Source organism: Oncorhynchus kisutch, linkage group LG28 (genome assembly GCF_002021735.2).
Source record: "Oncorhynchus kisutch isolate 150728-3 linkage group LG28, Okis_V2, whole genome shotgun sequence".
Classification (NCBI taxonomy): domain Eukaryota; kingdom Metazoa; phylum Chordata; class Actinopteri; order Salmoniformes; family Salmonidae; genus Oncorhynchus; species Oncorhynchus kisutch.
Window position 1 is genome coordinate 43125319 of NC_034201.2, and position 20027 is coordinate 43145345.

The 20027-nt window shown below is 41.9% G+C and overlaps 1 protein-coding gene across 4 annotated transcripts; it reads left to right on the plus strand.

The window, feature by feature from the left end:
• The first annotated feature begins 829 nt into the window (after nt 1-829).
• On the plus strand, nt 830-19975 carry LOC109873060 (C-terminal-binding protein 1-like). Of its 4 annotated transcripts, none has more exons than XM_031807969.1 (10): nt 830-993; nt 1768-1940; nt 9657-9811; nt 11584-11728; nt 12017-12223; nt 12742-12956; nt 13173-13303; nt 13463-13590; nt 13811-13931; nt 14070-19975. In XM_031807969.1, the coding sequence occupies exons 2-10, from the start codon at nt 1883-1885 to the stop codon at nt 14257-14259; spliced, it is 1350 nt and encodes a 449-aa protein (XP_031663829.1). In that variant the 5' UTR covers nt 830-993; nt 1768-1882; the 3' UTR covers nt 14260-19975. The 4 variants fall into 4 exon arrangements, with proteins under 4 accessions (XP_031663829.1, XP_031663831.1, XP_020320163.1 ...); XM_020464574.2 differs by lacking the exon at nt 830-993 and adding an exon at nt 995-1082 and having other exon boundaries at nt 14070-14791; XM_031807971.1 differs by lacking the exon at nt 1768-1940 and having other exon boundaries at nt 14070-14791.
• The last annotated feature ends 52 nt before the right edge of the window (nt 19976-20027 follow it).

Consider the following 20027-nt stretch of genomic DNA (forward strand, 5'->3'; position numbering starts at 1 on the left):
AAAAACCTAAAAATGGGAAGCAACCACTGAGGGCACATTGTAATATTGTATTATACAGCGATCATTTTGTTGAAAACAAGTTATGTGTAAAGCTGGTAGCTGACAGACCTGGGGAAGGCCATTGCTGTCTTTTAGAGATGTTTTTTATTGTATGTGTTAAAAAGATGGTGATTTCAAACTCAGTTTGTGTATAAATAAAGTTTATTGGAAATTATTTTACAAGGAAAGGAAACAAAGAGTCTGAGCTTTTTTGAAAAGAGTATAGGGAAGGGCTTTTCAACTGCATGTGATCTAGTCTTTACCATTTTACTTGTACTTATTTTAAGCACATTTATATATCATATTCCCTTTGATCTCAAGCATGTATGTCAGGTATCTGTCCTCATCCACCATAAATGAGTGGCCCCCATCCCACTCGCCACAGTACAGGGAATAGGAAGGCAGGTAGTTTAGCGGGTTGGAGCGTTGGGCTAATAACTGAAAGGTCGCTGGTTTGAATTCCCTAGCCGACTAGGTGAAACATCTGTGCTGTATATCGTGGATAAGAGCGTCTGCTAAATGACTAAAATGCATAATGCTTTAGCACTGTCCACTCTGCCTTTTCATGTGACTGTCCTCCACTCAGATCACTGGTACTGTAGTTATTATTATTGTACAATAAAGGGAAGCAGTAGTATACCTGTGGTTAAGAATACATTATGATCTTTGCCATCTTGAAAGAAACCTCATCAAGCTCAAATGTGGTCCCTGAGAAATCGGGGGTCGGATGGTCAGTGTGCAGGTCTGGTCTGCAATACCCCCTGTGTTACGTGAAGGCGCCACACTCCACTAACAGTGGTTTATCAAGACTTCTCATTATTTTGTGACACCGACTCGTCCGTCACCTGACTCATCTGAACAAACTGTTTGGATTCATGACGATCCGTTAAGTGGGAAGACGTAAACTCATATTGACCCCCACAAGACCGAGATTAACAGAACCTGCAGTACTTGGTAATGAACCAATAACCTTAGCTAGCCACTTTAGTAGTGCTGTGATCTGATCCAACAGCTAACGTTACTGCTCCGTGGTCGTCTTCTTGGTATTATTCTGTTGAAGCAAAAATAGTTTTACGCCGCCTAAACGTGTGTTGATTTGCTTGTAAATGACCATCAGTGGCGTTAGCTATTAGTATTAACTAGCTACAGTAGCTGTGTTAGCTTTGTAAAACAGGCCTCTTTTCGTGCAACTCTGTATCACGTTTGCGTGATTGTAGATAAGCTAACTAGCTAGCCATGTTAGCCACACGAATATTGTCTACCGACTTTGAATTGGTAGACTAGTTACTTTTTTTTTTAGCTAACTAGCAACATTTAGCCAGCTAGCTAGCTAACTACTGTGCACATTGCGTGGGTAATTTAGCTAGCTAGCTATAAACTGGCGCTTCAAATGAATTGTTTCTTTTTTATTATTTCTTAAATAAAGTTAACTAAGAAGTGAGTGCAGTGTGAAAGTTGGGAAAATAAACGAATGTTAGCTAGCTAGCGTGATAACCGGCTGTGGTGTAAACTCCAATATTGTCTCTGGCCAGCGGTGCTAGCCTTCAAAGTGACGCTAGCTAGCGTTAGCTAAAATAGCTAGATTAAAACTATATGTACTTCCAAGTCAACAACTTTATTATCCATACAACTAGTCGTGTGGCTACACTTTTAGGCTTGGTAGCTAGGAAACGTTTAGTAGGTAAACCAGTCATGTAGATATTAAAACGTTGTTAATTTTATTTACAGGTTTTCACCGGTGCATATACTTGTTCCTTGGGAGGTGTTTGACTCTGACATTTGCCTTGTGTGGCTCAGCTTTGGTCTGATTTTGTTTGTGCTTTGGCTGGGGTGAAGAACGCCGATGGCTCTCATGGATAAGCATAAAGTCAAGCGACAGAGGCTTGACCGCATTTGTGAAGGTCAGTATTAACATACTTTCCCCCAATTATCATGTTAGAGACTGACAATGCACGTGTACAAACTTTGGTACTTAACGGCTGGCTATCTAAGGATTCTTGGACATTTTCATATTTTCTCCAATATAGAATGGGAAATGATAAACATTGGCCCGATGGACCGTAGACATACATAGGTGATGGACACATACATCTGTGCTTGACTTCATTATGTCAGACAGTGACATATAGCGCCGTACGACCAAATATATTTATAACTAATCCCATTCTGTCCCTGATACAATTATGGCTGACCCTGTAAAACAACACATATCATTGCAATTACCCAGTGTATGTGACAATAACATTTCAAAGTGTTATACTCCTGTCTAATCTGTGTTGGGAAGGGTTGTCAAATAACGGAGTCAATAACAGATCTAATTCCATAAACAGCCAAAGAGGGAGGGTGCCTGTGGACCTACTTACTTCCTGTTGCCTTTGTGAAGTCATTACTGGCAGTTTAGATTACACTGATAACAAACAGCAGGCTATATCTTGTATATTTGTATGCAGTGCATTGCACTGTTTTCCTTGCATCACACACCTGCTTCTAGGACAGTCGCGCACACACACTGATGAACCCCTCACTTGCACCATTGGCTTGACTTTGGCTCATGCCACTGTCAAACCTTGTGCCTCCATCCCTTCATAATAATAATACGAATAATAATTTATTTAACTTCTATAATGTAGTTGTTATTTCTACGGTTAATGTGCTACCTACAGAATTTCTGCTGATACACCAGTCACTTAAGGGCGCAGTTAAAATACTGCTGTATTAACACAATTTTATTCATTTCTATGGCTATCTGTTGGTGTCAGTGTTCTCTCGCCGCTGGATAGGTAGAGAGCAAATGGGAATTTAAAAACATGATCTATTACCATGTACCTGAACAGAGTTCTCTACTTTCAGTGGTGGAACTGTCAGGAATGTGATTTCTGAAAGGCACATTTGTTCCAGTTGCATGCTTAAAGTCATTTGAGTTACATAGATATAATAAAAGAATGACCATTTGCTCTGTGCTTTGTCCAGTGCCCAGAGGATGCTGGCACGTAAAGAACTGGCAGAGTGTGGCTGTGGATTAGGATTTGTAGAATTTTTCCCATTTAACTCTCTGTTTATAATTGCGGAACTGGTTGGGATATCAATGTGAATGGCCATTCAGCTCTTCCTGACAGTGATTGCAAATGTGTAGTGGATGGCTAAACTTGTATTGCGCAGTGAGGTCACCTTTCTGAGATTGAAATACTGTTTTTATTTAACTAGGCAAGTTAGTTAAGAACAAATTCTTATTTTCAATGAAGGCCTACTTCTTTGTTAACTTCTTAGTTCAGGGGCAGAACGACAGATTTTTACCTTGTCAGCTCGGGGATTTGATCTTGCAACCTTTCGGTTACTAGTCCAACGCTCTAACCACTAGGCTACCTACCGCCCCACTGTACTGGTAATGATGATGAATCCATCTGTTTGGTTGTGACGTGTTCGAACCCCAGGTCTGCTGTAGCAGGGATACAGTCTCTGTTACAGTGGTGCAGGTGACTGCTGGGTTTGCTGCGGAGGTCCCACTATAGCCTCATCTTCCATAATGAGCATCCACTGGAATAATATCCACAGAAATATTTTTGGGATAGTAGTCTTGCCATAACAAGGGGGTTGACAGGGATGATTGTAATCCTGTACTCGTGTTTATTTAAAATGTATAAAAATCATTCAAGGGTTTTAATTGGCTATGTTTTAAAATATTTTTTCCCCACAAAAGCTTTTTGCTATTTATGCATCATTTAATGTGAATCTAGTATCAAGTAGCAGCCTATACAGTCGGTTCCTTAGCTACTGTTGACCAGTCAAATCAATGTTGCACGTAGTGTCCTTTTGATCATTTTACAATTTCATTAATTTGTTATATTAGTGAATTAGTATGTGCTTTCTGAATTTGATCTTCTAAAAAGATTTTATTTGAATAGACTGGCCATAATCATTTACCTTTTTGTTGTTTTTCCAGCGAGCAATGCACCACACTGGCTCACATTTCCCTTTAAAAAACAACATGGAAATTGCCTCTACTGCACACTACCCAACCTAGCCTCTCAATGCTAATAAGCTCAGTTTTGGTTGGCTATGGCTGAATTGTTCCTCCCTCTGATTGGAGCAAGGGGTAGGTTGAAGGAGGAGAGAGTTTGCCTGGGATTGTGCCAAGCGAAAGCATTCTGACAGTAACTGTAAGTGGAGAAGGAGAAGAAGAAAGGCTGGTCAACTGCAGCATGCAAGGTTAGGATGATGAATGTCTTCTCTTTTGTTTTCCTACAGCGCGATAGCGAGAGGGAAGGAAGGAGAGGAGGAGGAGGAGGCGGGGTTAGATCGATAGGACAGAGGAGTACAAATCTGCTATTTTGTTTTGTATGATTTATATAGGTGATTCGCCATCCCGGTGCATTTTTGTCCTTGGTCTTCTATAGTATTGTGTGTGTGTGAGAGTACTCTGGAGCCTGTGTGGCAGGGGGCAGGGTGGGGTACTGCAGCATTATCCCCCACCCCTCCCTGCGAGCTCGCTTACTTACACCCACAGAGTGGCAGGCGGACGGGGGAGAATGAATGAGCGCTGAATGAATAGCATTGTGTGTATGGCCCTGCTGCTGGTCGGACCAGGCGTTCTACTCACACTCACACACACACACACACACACACAGTCACATGGTCATACACTCTGCCAGACCATATGGTGCATGTGTGTTGCCAGCTCCGCTCTCTTTCCTTGTCGAAATGTGCCTTTCTTGTCCTTCCTTAGGTTAATTTGAATTTATGTCTTCGTCTTTTTGTCCAGAAAGATGTAGGTCATTTTTGTAGGTTTGTTGAACATTCCTCTTGCTATGCAGTGTGTTTTCTAATTCTGCTTCAATCCCCTGTGAAGATTTGTGTCATGCTAGCTCCTCGTTACTGCTATGTTTTTCATGTTCTGGATCAGATTAGAAAGAGCCAAAAAGCTATTTCTTTGTCCATAACTTGTATTTTAAAAAAAAGATGAATGAAGGAATCTTTTGGGCGATAGAGCACTAAGCAGTACTGTGTGTGTATATAGATAGATATATATCTCTATCAAAGGAAGCTATTGACAGTCACAATGAGTGGTGTGGTCAGTGTGTGTAGTGCTGTTGCTTTGAGGATTGAATTCTCATGTTCATTTCTTTTATTAAGTGCCATCAATGTCTCTAGGCTGCTCTATGACTATCCTTAGCTCTGAAGAAATCTTAGGTTCACAAGGCCCCTTGTGTGTCTTAAAAAAAAAAAAAAATGTTGCTACACTTTTTATTGTCCGGTTGGGCTACTGTCCATCCACTGTTGCCCAATTGTTGGTGTCACTATCAATACAACACGTCATTAAGATTGAAAAAGTCCACACATCAATGTGTTAATTGCTAAACGCATGTAATCTCTCATAGTTCTTGGGGGAGGGTCAACTAACTTGTTTTTTTTTTGGGGGGGGGGGGGGGGGGGGGCTGCTATGGTAATGTTATCTCTTATGAATGAGCTTGTTCGTTTTAGGCTATTTGTGTTTTCAGTCGCCTCTACTTGGGACTTTAGTGAAGATTTTAGAATTGCACTATTGGAGTGGGTTGGCATTCTCTGCCCTTCAAGTAAAAATACTGCCCTTCAAGTAAAAATACTGCCCTTCAAGTAATAATAATTTGGTGGGTGCTTGTATTTGTTCTTGTATTTGTGCTATTTCACACATGCAATAGTACAAGTGGCTCAGCGGTCTAAGGGACCTCATCTCAGTGCCAGAGGTGTCACTACAGACCCTTTGATTTCAGGCTGAACTTATGGTGAACTTGCAAAGTCTACTCAGACTGGGCTCTTGGTTATAACAGATGAAATTATACAATTGATCAACATCGCTAGCTCCTCATACGAAAAAAGACTGCAGTTAGAGTGCAGTATAACTTCAGTATGGTGCAAATAAGTTATTTTTACTGCAGTAAGTTTGCAGAACATTGCAGTTATTCTGCAATTACATTGTTTAAAATACCACAGTTGATTGCAGTTACTGCACTTTTTTTTTTTACTGCAGTTTCAAACCTGCAATATTTTGTAAGGTTCTGCGCACTGCTCCAATGTGAACATCTAACATATCTAAGGCTCCCGAGTGGCGCAGTGGTCTAAGGCAGTGCATCTCAGTGCTAGAGACGTCACTACAGACTGGTTTCGATCCCGGGCTGTATTTACAACCGGCCGTGATCAGGAGTCCCATAGGGCGGCGCACAATTGGCCCAGGGTCATCCGGGTTAGTGGAGGGTTTGGCTGGGGTAGGCCATTGTAAAAATAAGAATTTGTTCTTAACTGACTTGCCTAGTTTAATCAATAAAATAAACAACAAAAGAGTCATCACGTTCTGCATCCCAGCTCGCCATCACGGCTAAATTATATATATATATATAATGTATGTATGTGTATGTGTATATATATATGTGTATATGTGTATATATATGTATATGTATATATATGTATATGTATATATATATATATATATATATATGTATATGTATATGTATATGTATATGTGTATATATATATATATATATATGCGGATGAAGAGAACCAGGTGAGGGCTGATTACAACTTCCACACGTGCTATGGGCATGAAAGCAAAGTGGATATCATTGGACCTGCTCATACAAGAGACTAGTGGCTGTTACTTGAATTCAACTACATCTGTAAATAAAACTTGACTTTATAAGAATTGTATGCTAAAATATTAAGTGTCATGACGTTTTTGTCCCATGCTACTGGTATACCGTGCAACACTACTATGTTTTTGCCTCTGCTTAGCTCTATTCAGTTTCTTTTTATCCTAAAAAAAACTATCTAGCCCTTGCCGATGACAAGCATACCCATAACATGATGCAGCCACCACCATGCTTGATACTCAGTCATGTGTTGTTGGATTTGCCCCAGGCATAACACTTTGTATTCAGGACATTAAAGTTAATTTCTTTGCCACATTTGTTTCAGTTGTGCCTAATTGCAAACAGAATGCTTGTTTTGGAATATGTTTTATTCCGTACCTGCTTCCTTTTCTCTCTGTCATTTAGGTTAGTATTGTGTACAACCTTCTTGATCCATCCTTTATTTTCTCCTATCACAGCCATTAAACTCTAACTGTTAAAGTCACCATTGGCCACATTGTGAAATCCATGATCGGTTTCCTTCCTCTCTGGCAACTGAGTTGGGAAGGAGGCCTGTATCTATGTAGTGACTGAGTATATTGATACACCATCCAAAGTGTAATTTAATAACTTCACCATGCCCAAAGGGATATTCTACATGCGCTTTAAAAATACAAATCTACCAATGGGCGCCCTTCTTTGTGAGGCATTGGAAAACCTCCCTGATCTTTGTGTTTGAAATTCACTGCTCGAATGAGGGACCTTACAATTATCTGTATATGTGGGGTACAGCGATGAGGTAGTCATTCAAAAATCACTTTAAACACTATTGTTGCACACAGAGTGAGTCTATGCAAGTTGTGATTTGATAAGCAATTTTTACTCCTTACTCTTATTTAGTCTTGCCATAACAAGGGGGTTGTATACTTATTTTAAATTAATTTGTAACAAAAAAAATCAAAAAACATAATTCCACATTGACATTATGGGGTATTGTGACTCAATGTAATTCATTTTAAATTCAGGCTGTAACAAGGGGTGTGAATACTTTCTGAAGGCACTGTATCAATATCACATACATACCACATTGACAACTGTTAATGCAGTATGCATATCCCAGCTATGAGCCATATCTATCTTTGCTAATTTAGGTTTCTCTCTAATTGATGTTTATTTATGAGATGTGTGCGCTTTATGATGATAGGGTAGGCTGTGTATTGTTGCAGAAGGGGGTTGGAGGCCCTGTAATGGGGGTTGGAGGAGTCTGCCCTGTTGTGGGGGTTGGAGGAGTCTGCCCTGTTGTGGGGGTTGGAGGAGTCTGCCCTGTTGTGGGGGTTGGAGGAGTCTGCCCTGTTGTGGGGGTTGGAGGAGTCTGCCCTGTTGTGGGGGTTGGAGGAGTCTGCCCTGTTGTGGGGGTTGGAGGAGTCTGCCCTGGTGTGGGGGTTGGAGGAGTCTGCCCTGGTGTGGGGGTTGGAGGAGTATGCTCTGTTGGTGGGGGGGGCTGGAGGAGTCTGCCCTGTTGGTTGGGGTTGTATTTGTATTTATTATGGATCCCCATTAGCTGCTGCCAAAGCAGCGTCTACTCTTCCTGGGGTCCAACAAAATTTAAGGCAGTTTATACCATTTTAAAAACATTTACAATACATTCACAGATTTCACCACACATTGTGTGCCCTCAGGCCCCTACTCCACCACTACCACATCTACAGTACTAAATCCATGTGTTCGTATGTTATCGTGTTTGTGTTACTTCACTGTCCCCGCTGTTCCATAAGGTGTATTTTTTTAAATATATTTTTTTATCTTGTTCTACAGCTTGTCAATTACTTGATGTGGAATAGAGTTCCATGTAGTCATGACTCTATGTAATACTGTGGCTTCCCATTGTCTTTTCTTGACTGTGAAGAGACCTCTGGTGGTATGTCTTGTTGGGTATGCATGGGTGTTCAACATGTCAGTACCTCTCATAAATACAAGAAGTGATGAAGTCAATCTCTCCTCCACTTTGAGCCAGGAGAGATTGACAGGCATATTATTGATATTAGCTCTCTGTGTACATCTAAGGCCCAGCCGTGCTTCCCTGTTCTGAGCCAATTGCAATTTTCCTAAGTCCCTCTTTGTGGCACCTGACCATACGACTGAACAGTAGTCCAGGTGTGACAAAACTAGAGACTGTAGGACCTGCCTTGTTGATTGTGTTGTTAAGAAGGTATAAACTAGGGCCTGTTGGACCTGCCTTGTTGATAGTGTTGTTAAGAAGCCAGAGCAGTCCTTTATTATGGACAGACGTCTCCCGACTGGGGCAGCGGTCTACAGCACTGCATGTCAGTGCTAGAGGCGTCACTACAGACCCTGGTTCGATCCCGGGCTGTATCACAACCGGCCGTGATCGGGAGTCCCATAGGGCGGCGCACAATTAGCCCAGCGTCATCCGGGTTAGGGGAGGGTTTGGCCGGGGTAGGCCGTCATGAGATTCCTCCAAAGGTCTCCCAGGACCAGTTGAAAAAATGTATGGAAGTATATATGGAGGCTGTTTAGTGCCAAAAATAAAGGGTTAAATAAATACTTTTTTTTTTTTTTTTTGTATTTCCTGTTCGTTCTTATCTCTGTTATAGGACAGACACATCAGAACAAACTTCCTTTACTTTTTTTTGGAGGGGGGACTGTTCCATGTAGTGAATCTGTTATTCATTGTGTTTGTATAGGCTGTTACCTTAGCCCACAAGAGTCTAAGCCCTGTCTGTCTTTTAATAGGCTATTTGTAATATACTTTTTAATGGTTTTATTTTTTTATACTGGAAGTTTGATATAAATGGAAATGTATGACAGTTAGACCTATGTGATCATGTAGATGGCCTAACTGTCATACAATTCAATCAGATAGACCTACTACATGATCACATTGATCTATCTGATTGATCCGTTAGAAAGGACACAAGTGATAAACCCTGGATAAATATCCAAAGAGTGTATTTTATTTATTTTGAAGTCTTGTCCATTTTATGTTGATCTGTATAGGCATTCGCCCCCCGATTTTGAATGGACCGATGCACCCGCGCCCCCTAGTGGCACTGTTGGATGGTCGCGACTGCACCGTGGAGATGCCTGTCCTGAAGGACGTGGCCACGGTGGCCTTCTGTGATGCCCAGTCCACCCAGGAGATCCACGAGAAGGTAACCAACCTCTAACTATCTGGTTCTCCTCTAAGTATCCGTTTGTACTTTATAGCGAGGGAAATGTCTGCATCGTGAACACGTCTGCTATTTTTGTGGTGGGCTTTTATTTCCAACTCGATAGAGTTAGAGAAAGTCTCTGCTCTTTTATTGCAATGGTAGAATAAGGATATCGATTCAATAGCTTCTTCTGAACACTCACCAATGATGGGGGGGGGGGGGGGAGATCGATACAGTTACATATCAGATATTATTTTTTACGATATCGTATCGCTTTGACTATTGCAATATTATTTTTGCGCTAGTTGACTACCTACACCAACTCTCCAGTATTTTTCCTTCTATAGCTTGTTCTCTTTTTAAATAGGGAGACAATATGTTTTCAGCACTTTTATTACCAGGACTGATCAAAACCTGTTTTCTCATGTGTCTCTCTGGTCCCTCTGCAGCAGACGTATAGTGAGCGATATGTTTAGAACATCGAATCGCAATAAAATCACTGTGAGGAATCACACTACATATGGAATCACACTATATATGGAATCACACTATATATGGAATCACACTACATATGGAATCACACTACATATGGAATCACACTGTACATATGGAATCACACTGTACATATGGAATCACACTGTACATATGGAATCACACTGTACATATGGAATCACACTACATATGGAATCACACTACATATGGAATCACACTGTACATATGGAATCACACTGTACATATGGAATCTCACTGTACATATAGAATCACACTGTACATATGGAATCACACTGTACATATGGAATCACACTGTACATATGGAATCACACTGTACATATGGAATCACACTGTACATATGGAATCACACTGTACATATGGAATCACACTGCATATGGAATCACACTGCATATGGAATCACACTGCATATGGAATCACACTGCATATGGAATCACACTACATATGGAATCACACTGCATATGGAATCACACTGCATATGGAATCACACTACATATGGAATCACACTGCATATGGAATCACACTGCATATGGAATCACACTACATATGGAATCACACTGCATATGGAATCACACTACATATGGAATCACACTGCATATGGAATCACACTGCATATGGAATCACACTACATATGGAATCACACTACATATGGAATCACGGGGCGGCAGGGTGGTTAGAGCGTTGGGCTAGTAACCGGAAGGTTGAAGGAATCACACTACATATGGAATCACAGGGCGGCAGGGTGGTTAGAGCGTTGGGCTAGTAACCGGAAGGTTGCAAGTTCAAATCCCCGAGCTGACAAGGTACAAATCTGTCGTTCTGCCCCTGAACAGGCAGTTAACCCACTGTTCCTAGGCCGTCATTGAAAATAAGAATTTGTTCTTAACTGACGTGCCTAGGTAAATAAAGGTTAAAAAAAAAAGGCAATGCTACCAAATACTAATTGAGTGCATGTACACTTCTGACCCACTGGGAATGTGATGAATGGAATCAAAGCTGAAATGAATCATTCTCTCTGCTATTATTCTGACATTTCACATTCTTAAAATCAATTGGTGATCCTAACTGTAATTTTTACTAGGATTAAATGTCAGGAATTGTGAAAAACTGAGTTTAAATGTATTTGGCTAAGGTGTATGTAAACTTCCAACTTCAACTGTATAGAATCGCACACTCTACATATAGAATCGGCACCAAAGTATTGTGAGGTCCCTGGCAATTCCCTGCCCTATTACTCACCCATTCTCTCCCTGGTGCTTCAGGTGCTGAATGAAGCAGTGGGCGCCCTGATGTACCACACCATCACTCTCTCGCGGGACGACCTCGACAAGTTCAAGGGCCTGCGGATCATCGTGCGAATAGGCAGTGGCTTTGACAATGTGGACATCAAGGCCGCGGCTGAACTAGGTTGGCTACTGGATCATTACTTTGCTTCTCCTACCCCTCCAGTGGACCTATTACACCCCTCCAGTGGACCTATTACACCCCTCCAGTGGACCTATTACACCCCTCCAGTGGACCTATTACACCCCTCCAGTGGACCTATTACACCCCTCCAGTGGACCTATTACACCCCTCCAGTGGACCTATTACACCCCTCCAGTGGACCTATTACACCCCTCCCGTCGACCCATCCATCCACCTTAATATATATGAGAACTAACCACTGTCTCCTTTGTGCTCTGTCCCCCTCAGGTATAGCTGTGTGTAATGTGCCTGCCACTTCAGTGGAGGAGACAGCGGACACCTCCATGTGTCTGATCCTGAACCTTTACCGCCGCGTCACCTGGATGCACCAGGCTATGAGAGAGGGCACCAGGGCTTCCAGCGTGGAGCAGATCAGGGAGGTGGCCAGCGGCGCTGCCCGCATCCGGGGAGAGACGCTGGGCATCATTGGCCTGGGTGAGGAGGGAAATGGGTCTTGTCTTAGCATGGGCTCTCTGCAAGTGTAGTCACAAAGGATAGTACATAGAAAACATTAAGGACACCTGCTCTTTCCGTGACATAGACGGACCATGTGAATCCAGGTGAAGCTAGGATCCCTTCTCGATGTCACTTGTTAAATTATTTTCAATCAGTGAAGATGAAGGGAGGAGACAGGTTTAAAAATGATTTTTAAGCCTTGAGACAATTGAGACATGGATTGTGTATGTGTGCCATTCAGTGGGTGAATGGGCAAGACAAAAGATTTAAGTGCCTTTGAAAGGGGTACGGCAGTAGGTGGCAGGTGCACCGGTTTATTTCAAGAATTGCAACGCTGCTGAGTTTTTCACGCTCAACCGTTTTTATAGTAATTATTATGGGTGGCCTCACTGGTCATTTCAGTGTACATTTTAGATTTCTCAGAGTTAGTGAGCGGTTCCTCTCTCCCCTATTCCGTCCTCCAGTCTGAGCATAGAGTGTCTGTGTTTGTTCCGCAGGGCGAGTGGGCCAGGCTGTAGCGCTGCGGGCCAAGGCCTTTGGCTTCAGTGTGATATTCTACGACCCCTACCTGCCAGACGGAGTGGAACGCTCTCTGGGCCTGCAGAGAATGGCCACCCTGCAGGACCTTCTCATCCACTCTGATTGTGTGTCACTGCACTGCAGCCTCAACGAGCACAACCATCACCTCATCAACGACTTCACCATTAAACAGGTATAAGACACATACACAGGTGTGTGCCACCCACAACACCCCAATTATCAATGATTTCACTTTCAAACTCCATGAACAAGTCACCCCTCATAACCTCGAGTCTTGAGTGTATCTCCGTTCTCCCCAATAATGAGACCATGCGTTTTGGTTATTGTTGTCTGCATGGCTTGCTTTGCGATATCTATCCCATTCCCTCAGACTGTGATCTCTGTGCAGATGCGCCAGGGGGCGTTTTTGGTGAACACGGCGCGAGGGGGCCTGGTGGATGAGAAGGCCCTGGCCCAGGCACTGAAAGAGGGAAGGATACGGGGTGCAGCCTTGGACGTACATGAGACGGAGCCCTTCAGGTTAGCTTCCTCCTTCCAACCTCCCCCGACTTATAGCCCAGCCATTTAAGACTTGAAAACAATAACTGTTTTAAAAGTTGTTGGTATTGAGGTCCATTCTGACCTGATTCTCTGTGTAAACTCCACCTTGTACACTCTCTTAAATCTGTTTCTCTCCAGCTTCTCTCAGGGCCCACTGAAGGACGCTCCCAATCTGATTTGCACCCCCCACACATCCTGGTACAGTGAGCAGGCGTCCCTTGAGGCTCGGGAGGAGGCAGCTAGAGAAGTGCGCCGGGCCATCACAGGTATTCAGTTATGCAAGCCTCAGGGTGTATGACAGAATATTTATAGGCACAAATACACCAGGCGTGCAGAGTGAACAACCGTCTAGCCATGTGATACTTGGCACAGTAGTCTTTACCATTTTAGTGATATAGTTTGTATTACCGCACAAAGAACCTTTTCAAGAGTTGTCATTGATCATTTGATCAGTTAGCTTCACTGTTGTGATGGTTGTCCTGACAGGCCGCATCCCTGACAGTCTGAAGAACTGTGTGAACAAGGAGTATCTGATGGCAACACCCCAGTGGCCTGGTGTGGACCATGGGGCCGTGCACTCAGAACAGAACGGAGCTGCAGCTTACAGGTACGACTAGACTTAAGCACATGTAGGTAATGTATACATTACAGTTAGACAACTCCAGGTATTGATTTGAATCTGGCTTGTGTTCTATGACCTTAGAAAGCTGTTGTAATTCTTCTGACTCCACCCCCTGATCCACAGGTTCCCTACTGGCCTAGTGGGAGTGACAGCAGGAGGCCTGACAGGGGCAGGTGCTGCAGTGGAGGGAATTGTTGCAGGAAACCTGGCTATGGCACATGGGATTGCCCCCATGTCCCGACCCCCCCACACCCCATCGCCGGGGCAACCCTCTAAAGCAGAAACAGACAGAGACATGCCAACGGACCAGTAGCCCCCCACCCCCCAACTGTCCCCAATCCCCCTCTTGTCCACAACATTCCGTCGTCACCCTTCATGTTCATTCAAGCTTATAGACAGACACTGGTATTGAGGTCCATTCTGACCTGGCTTTGGTCCCGTCCTACAGAACAGAATTCTTCAGGAGGGACAGAATCCTCGACTCCCTCCACACATCCTGTTTTCTCTCATCCAGAATGCAATAAGTGGATTACTCAAGGATTTTATTTTTCTTCCAGTTTGCTTTTAAACCCCACTGTGTCTGAAGTTCATGTGGCTCAGTGGTTTTGTAAATTAGTCCTTTGTGGGAGACCTGTTCCATTATTTCTCCTGTGTTATTTGCTTTTGTTATCTCTTTTGCTGTTTGACATGCTATAAAGTGAGGCATAAGTCTGGAACGGTATTGAAGATGACCCCCCCCCCCCCCCACTACTATTTGTTCACAAACCGTACAAAGGATTTTCTAATGTCGGACTCGACATTTAGTCATCACAATAAAAGTGTGGCTGTGATTTTTTTAAATTTTATATAGCTTTATGACAAATTCAATAACATCACATTATATGCCTCTGCTGATAAAACACAGAAATATGTACAGTATATTTCTGTGTCAAGACCACCACATTCAGTCGTGGCCAAAAGTTTTGAGAATGACACATTCATTTTCAAAGTCTGCTGCTTCAGTGTCTTCAGATATTTTTTGTCAGATGTTACTATGGAATACTGAAGTATAATGGCAAGCATTTCAACAGTGTCAAAGGCTTTTATTGACAATTACATGAAGTTGATGCAAAGAGTCAATATTTGCAGTGTTGATCCTTCTCTGCAATCTGCCCTGGCATTCTGTCAATTAACTTCAGGGCCACATCCTGACTGATGGCAGCCCATTCTTGCATAATCAATGCTTGGAGTTTGTCAGAATTTGTGGGGTTTTGTTTGTCCACCCGCCTCTTGAGGATTGACCACAAGTTTTCAATGGGATTAAGGTCTGGGGGGGGTTCCTGGCCATGGACCCAAAATATCTATGTTTTGTTCCCAGAGCCACTTGGTTATCACTTTTGCCTTATGGCAAGGTGCTCCATCATGCTGGAAAAGGCATTGTTCGTCACCAAACTGTTCCTGGATGGTTGGGAGAAGTTGCTCTCGGAGGATGTGTTGATACCATTCTTTATTAATGGCTGTGTTCTTAGGCAAAATTGTGAGTGAGTCTACTCCCTTGGCTGAGAAGCAACCCAACGCATGAATGGTCTCAGGATGCTTTACTGTTGGCATTATACAGGACTGATGGTGGTGCTCACCTTGTCTTCTCCAGACAAGCTTTTTTCCAGATGCCCCAAACAATCGGAAAGGGGATTCATCAGAGAAAATGACTTTACCCCAGTCCTCAGTAGTCCAATCCCTGTACCTTTTGCAGAATATCAGTCTGTCCCTGATGTTTTTCCTGGAGAGAAGTGGCTTCTTTGCTGCCCTTCTTGACACCACGCCATCCCCCAAAAGTCTTCGCCTCACTGTGCATGCAGATGCACTCACACCTGCCTGCTGCAATTCCTGAGCAAGCGCTGTACTGGTAGTGCCCCGATCCCGCAGCTGAATCAACTTTAGGAGACGGTCCTGGCACTTGAACTTTCTTGGGTGCCCTGAAGCTTTCTTCACAACAATTGAACTGCTCTCCTTGAAGTTCTTGATGATCCGATAAATGGTTGATTTAGGTGCAGTCTTACTGGCAGCAATATCCTTGCCTGTGAAGCCCTTTTTGTGCAAAGCAATGATGGTGGCACGTGTTTCCTTGCAGGTAACCATGATTTACAGAGGAAGAACAATGATTCCAAGCACCACCCTCCTTTTTAAGCTTCCAGTCTGTTATTCGAACTCAATCAGCATGACAGAGTGAACTCCAGCCTTGTCCTCGTCAACACTCACACCTATGTTAACGAGGTAATCACTGACATGATGTCAGCTGGTCCTTTTGTGGCAGGGCTGAAATGCAGTGGATTTTTTTGGGGGGATGATTCAGTTAATTTGCATGGCAAAGAGGGACTTTGATTAATTGCAATTCATCTGATCACTCTTCATAACATTCTGGAGTATATGCAAATTGCCATCATACAAACTGAGGCAGCAGACTTTGTGAAAATGTATATTTGTGTCATTCTCAACTGTTGGCCACGACTGTACACTAGTTGTTTGCTCCTATAACCGTTTTCTTTCTTGATTTAAATGTGTAGATGTTCTGCACATTGTGGTTGCTAAGACTAGCGTGACGACGGTCTTCATACCTTCCTATTTCGTTTTTTATGTTACCTTTTTGATATGAATAGAACATGAAAACAATATCTTTGTCAAGTCCTCAAATTATCTATCCTCTTTAGGTACTCCGGTATCACAATTGCCCCCCTCCCCACCCCCCAACAGTGTTTGCTGCCATTGACACTCATTTTAGGGTTTCATCTTGTGTTATTACTGCAGGTGTTAAGTTCTTTTACCCATATGGGTTCCACAGTTGCTGTCGATCTCAAATAGACTAGAGTAATCAGTCTTCAAGGAATTTTTTTATGTCACTCTTAAAGGGAAATTTCTAAAAATGTTCAACTTCATATTCATCTCCAGGGTTGGGGAGTAACAGATTACATGTTATTTTTGTTGTTGTTGTAATCACTTACATGTCAACTGTAATCCATTACTAGGGAAAGTATTCGAATCAGATTAGATACTTTTGAAGAACTAGATGACCTCGAGGATTACTTTTAAATTTAGAAAGTATGTTTGTGATTTTTTTTGGGGGGGGGGGGGGGGTGGCACTTCTGTTGTCTCAATGACATTCAAATCAGCATTGAAAAAAAGGTACACGTTTAAGTTTATTCCACCTGAGAAAGTCTGACCACAAGTCAGCGACCACTATGATGGATCACGGGAAACGAGCAGGAATATACTTTTTTTTTTAGGCTACGGTCCAAGCAATGTCTTCCAATGGCACGACTGCTGTCGGAATCCAAAGATTATACAATTTGAGTAAACGCAACCATTGTTTTTGAAACCAGTGGACAGCCAGTGAAAAATGCTCTCATGCATAGTGCGGAGCCCAGCCTATGGAATAAAAGTGGGTATTTTATAGCGCCATCTAATTCATGCTGATAAATTCATAGGCCTAATGGACACATGCTCAAACTGGCACACATTTGATAGACTTAAAGGGAGTTGTAGTTGCTACATCAGTTATTTTACTAATACATTTTATATATATATATATATATATATCCATTGATTCTTGAAGAATATAACTTATAAATGCCTAATGGGCTTAGTTCAAATGTCTCACCCCATGAGTACCCAAAATATAAGCTTGTCTTTCTCCAATGTTTGTAAACATTCTAAATGTAAACAAACACTGTATAGCCTCATAACATGGTTAAAACAAGTTTGATATCATGGATGGTCAGTCCTTGCATCCATAGCTCTGTTTATTAATCTGAGACTGGTTACAATTCTCAAGGCCCATCCCTCAGCTTTTTACCAAAACAGAGACGGGGTGCTGTTTTGTTATGGTTTCATATGGATTTGCCCTTTAAACAGCTGCATATTGTCAAGATATCAAAATGTCACCAACTAAAAGGTAAACAATAGGCCTATAGCAAATGCAGCATATGGCATTTATTTCGCACACGTAAATAGCACTTTTCAGTAGTGCTGAAAGCATGCCATTCCATGGGGTCAGCATTTATTTTTCTACTCGAATCAATGAGCCCAATCAGTCCTCCATGATAAACAAGAGAGTAGGGCTGGCTAATAAGTCCTATTCTTGAAGATCAAGGGGTATAACATTTATTGGAATGACTGAAATTCTGATAGACTTTGGTTTTTAATGTAAATATATAATTGAATCATATTATTATATGTAGTAGAAAGTGATGGGTTAGAAGAAACCTACATAACCCATAAAGTAACATTTAACTTCCACATATGGCCAGCTATGTAAACTTTTACATTGATTTATCCTGCAATAGATCTCGTTTAATTGGTAATATACATTTGTGTCGTCTTCTAATGACTCCTAAGGAAAACATGAAAACAATATCTTTGTCATGTCCTCAAATGATCTATCCTCTTTAGGTACTCCTAAGGGGAAAGTAATCTAAAAGTAACTGAATGTAATCAGATTAGGTAATCCAGAATTTTGTTACTGATGACGATTTTGGACAGGTAACTAACGGATCACATTTAGAAAGTAACCTAATCATCTCCAGACCCACCAACATGAGTGAAAATTGTGCTTTTTATGATCTGTAGTAACAAACACCAGATGTGATTTCAATGACCGCATCGGTGTCCATTGTGATTAAAAAAAATTTTTTTTTAAATCATTATGATTAGCATTATCTACTCATTTATTTAGCCAGGCAAGTCAGTTGAGAACAAATTCTTATTTACAAAGACAGCCTAGGAACAGCAGGTTAACTGCCTTGTTCAGGAGCAGAACGACAGATTTTTACCTTGTCAGCTTGGGGATTCCATCCAACAACCTTTCGGGTACTGGCCCAACACTCTAACCACTAGGATACCTGCCACCGCTAATTGGTTTATTATGTTATAGGAAACACTTATTTTACTTTTTACTTAAATTTTTTTTTTTTTTAACTACAAACATAGAAAAGTGCCATTTTCACATATGTTGATTTTGGGGGTGGTGCTGAAGATGATGAATATGAAGTTGAACATTTTAAATTTAACTTTAAAACACATTTCATCCTAGCAAAACGAGGTCACAACCATAGAAATATTATTAAGATGGTAGGAGCCCAGTTGATGTTGGTTCAGTGCAAGGCCCAGACCACATGTGGAACACACTATTCTGGTTGTTTTCAGCTTTTGAGTTTGAACCTGGGGCTTGCTGCTGTGTGGTGATGTGTGTTTGCATCTGTGAGTTGGTCACATGGGTGTTCACAACCACATTCAGAACATTTGAAGACCGGAGGACAGTGGTTCATTACTAGTATATTAATTAGAAAACGGATTGATTAGATGTGGCTTAATTTTCTTCATCTGACAGAATTGATCCTTGGCAGTGAATCCCTGGCAGGGATGTCCAATCTGTTTCCTGACTGTCAAGGTAAGTATAAGAACCGAGGAAGTGGAAAAATCGAGTACACTTTTGGTTGTGTATTTAGCATAGCAGTGTGATGTGGATAAGGAAGTTCCTATGTTGTATAAAGTCAGAGATTAAAATATGCTAGTGGCAAAGCCTTAACACCCCCAACAGTCATTGAAAATCAAGGGAGTTTATAGATATAACACTGAGCCAGGCACAGCTTTAGAGTTGTGCGTGTCACTGGAGAGGGGATATGTGTGAGGAGAGTAGGCTATTCAAACACAGGCAATTATACCTAAAGTGGGCAGCCTCCTATAATTCCTATTTGTAATCAGGGTCATTTACAACCAGAAAAGCATTGGAACGGAGTTCTGCCATCTTTGGGCACATTGGCTACAGAATTTCACATCAACCCCTGCTCGTTATGGTACACTCTGGCCAAGTATAGGGAAATACCTTAGTTGATCTCAATGCTTTGTGGTGTTTAAGTTGTTGTCTGGTGGTATGTCTTGCTCCTTGTGGGAATTAATTAGTAATTAGAATCCAAAACATTTTATAGAGATGAGAATGTTACTTGCTTTGATGGAACAATAACAAAATAAATAGTTGTCCTTGCCTGTTTCATCAATCAAGTTTTATCATTGATTTACTTGTCTTATTGAGAGAGATATCAAATCTTT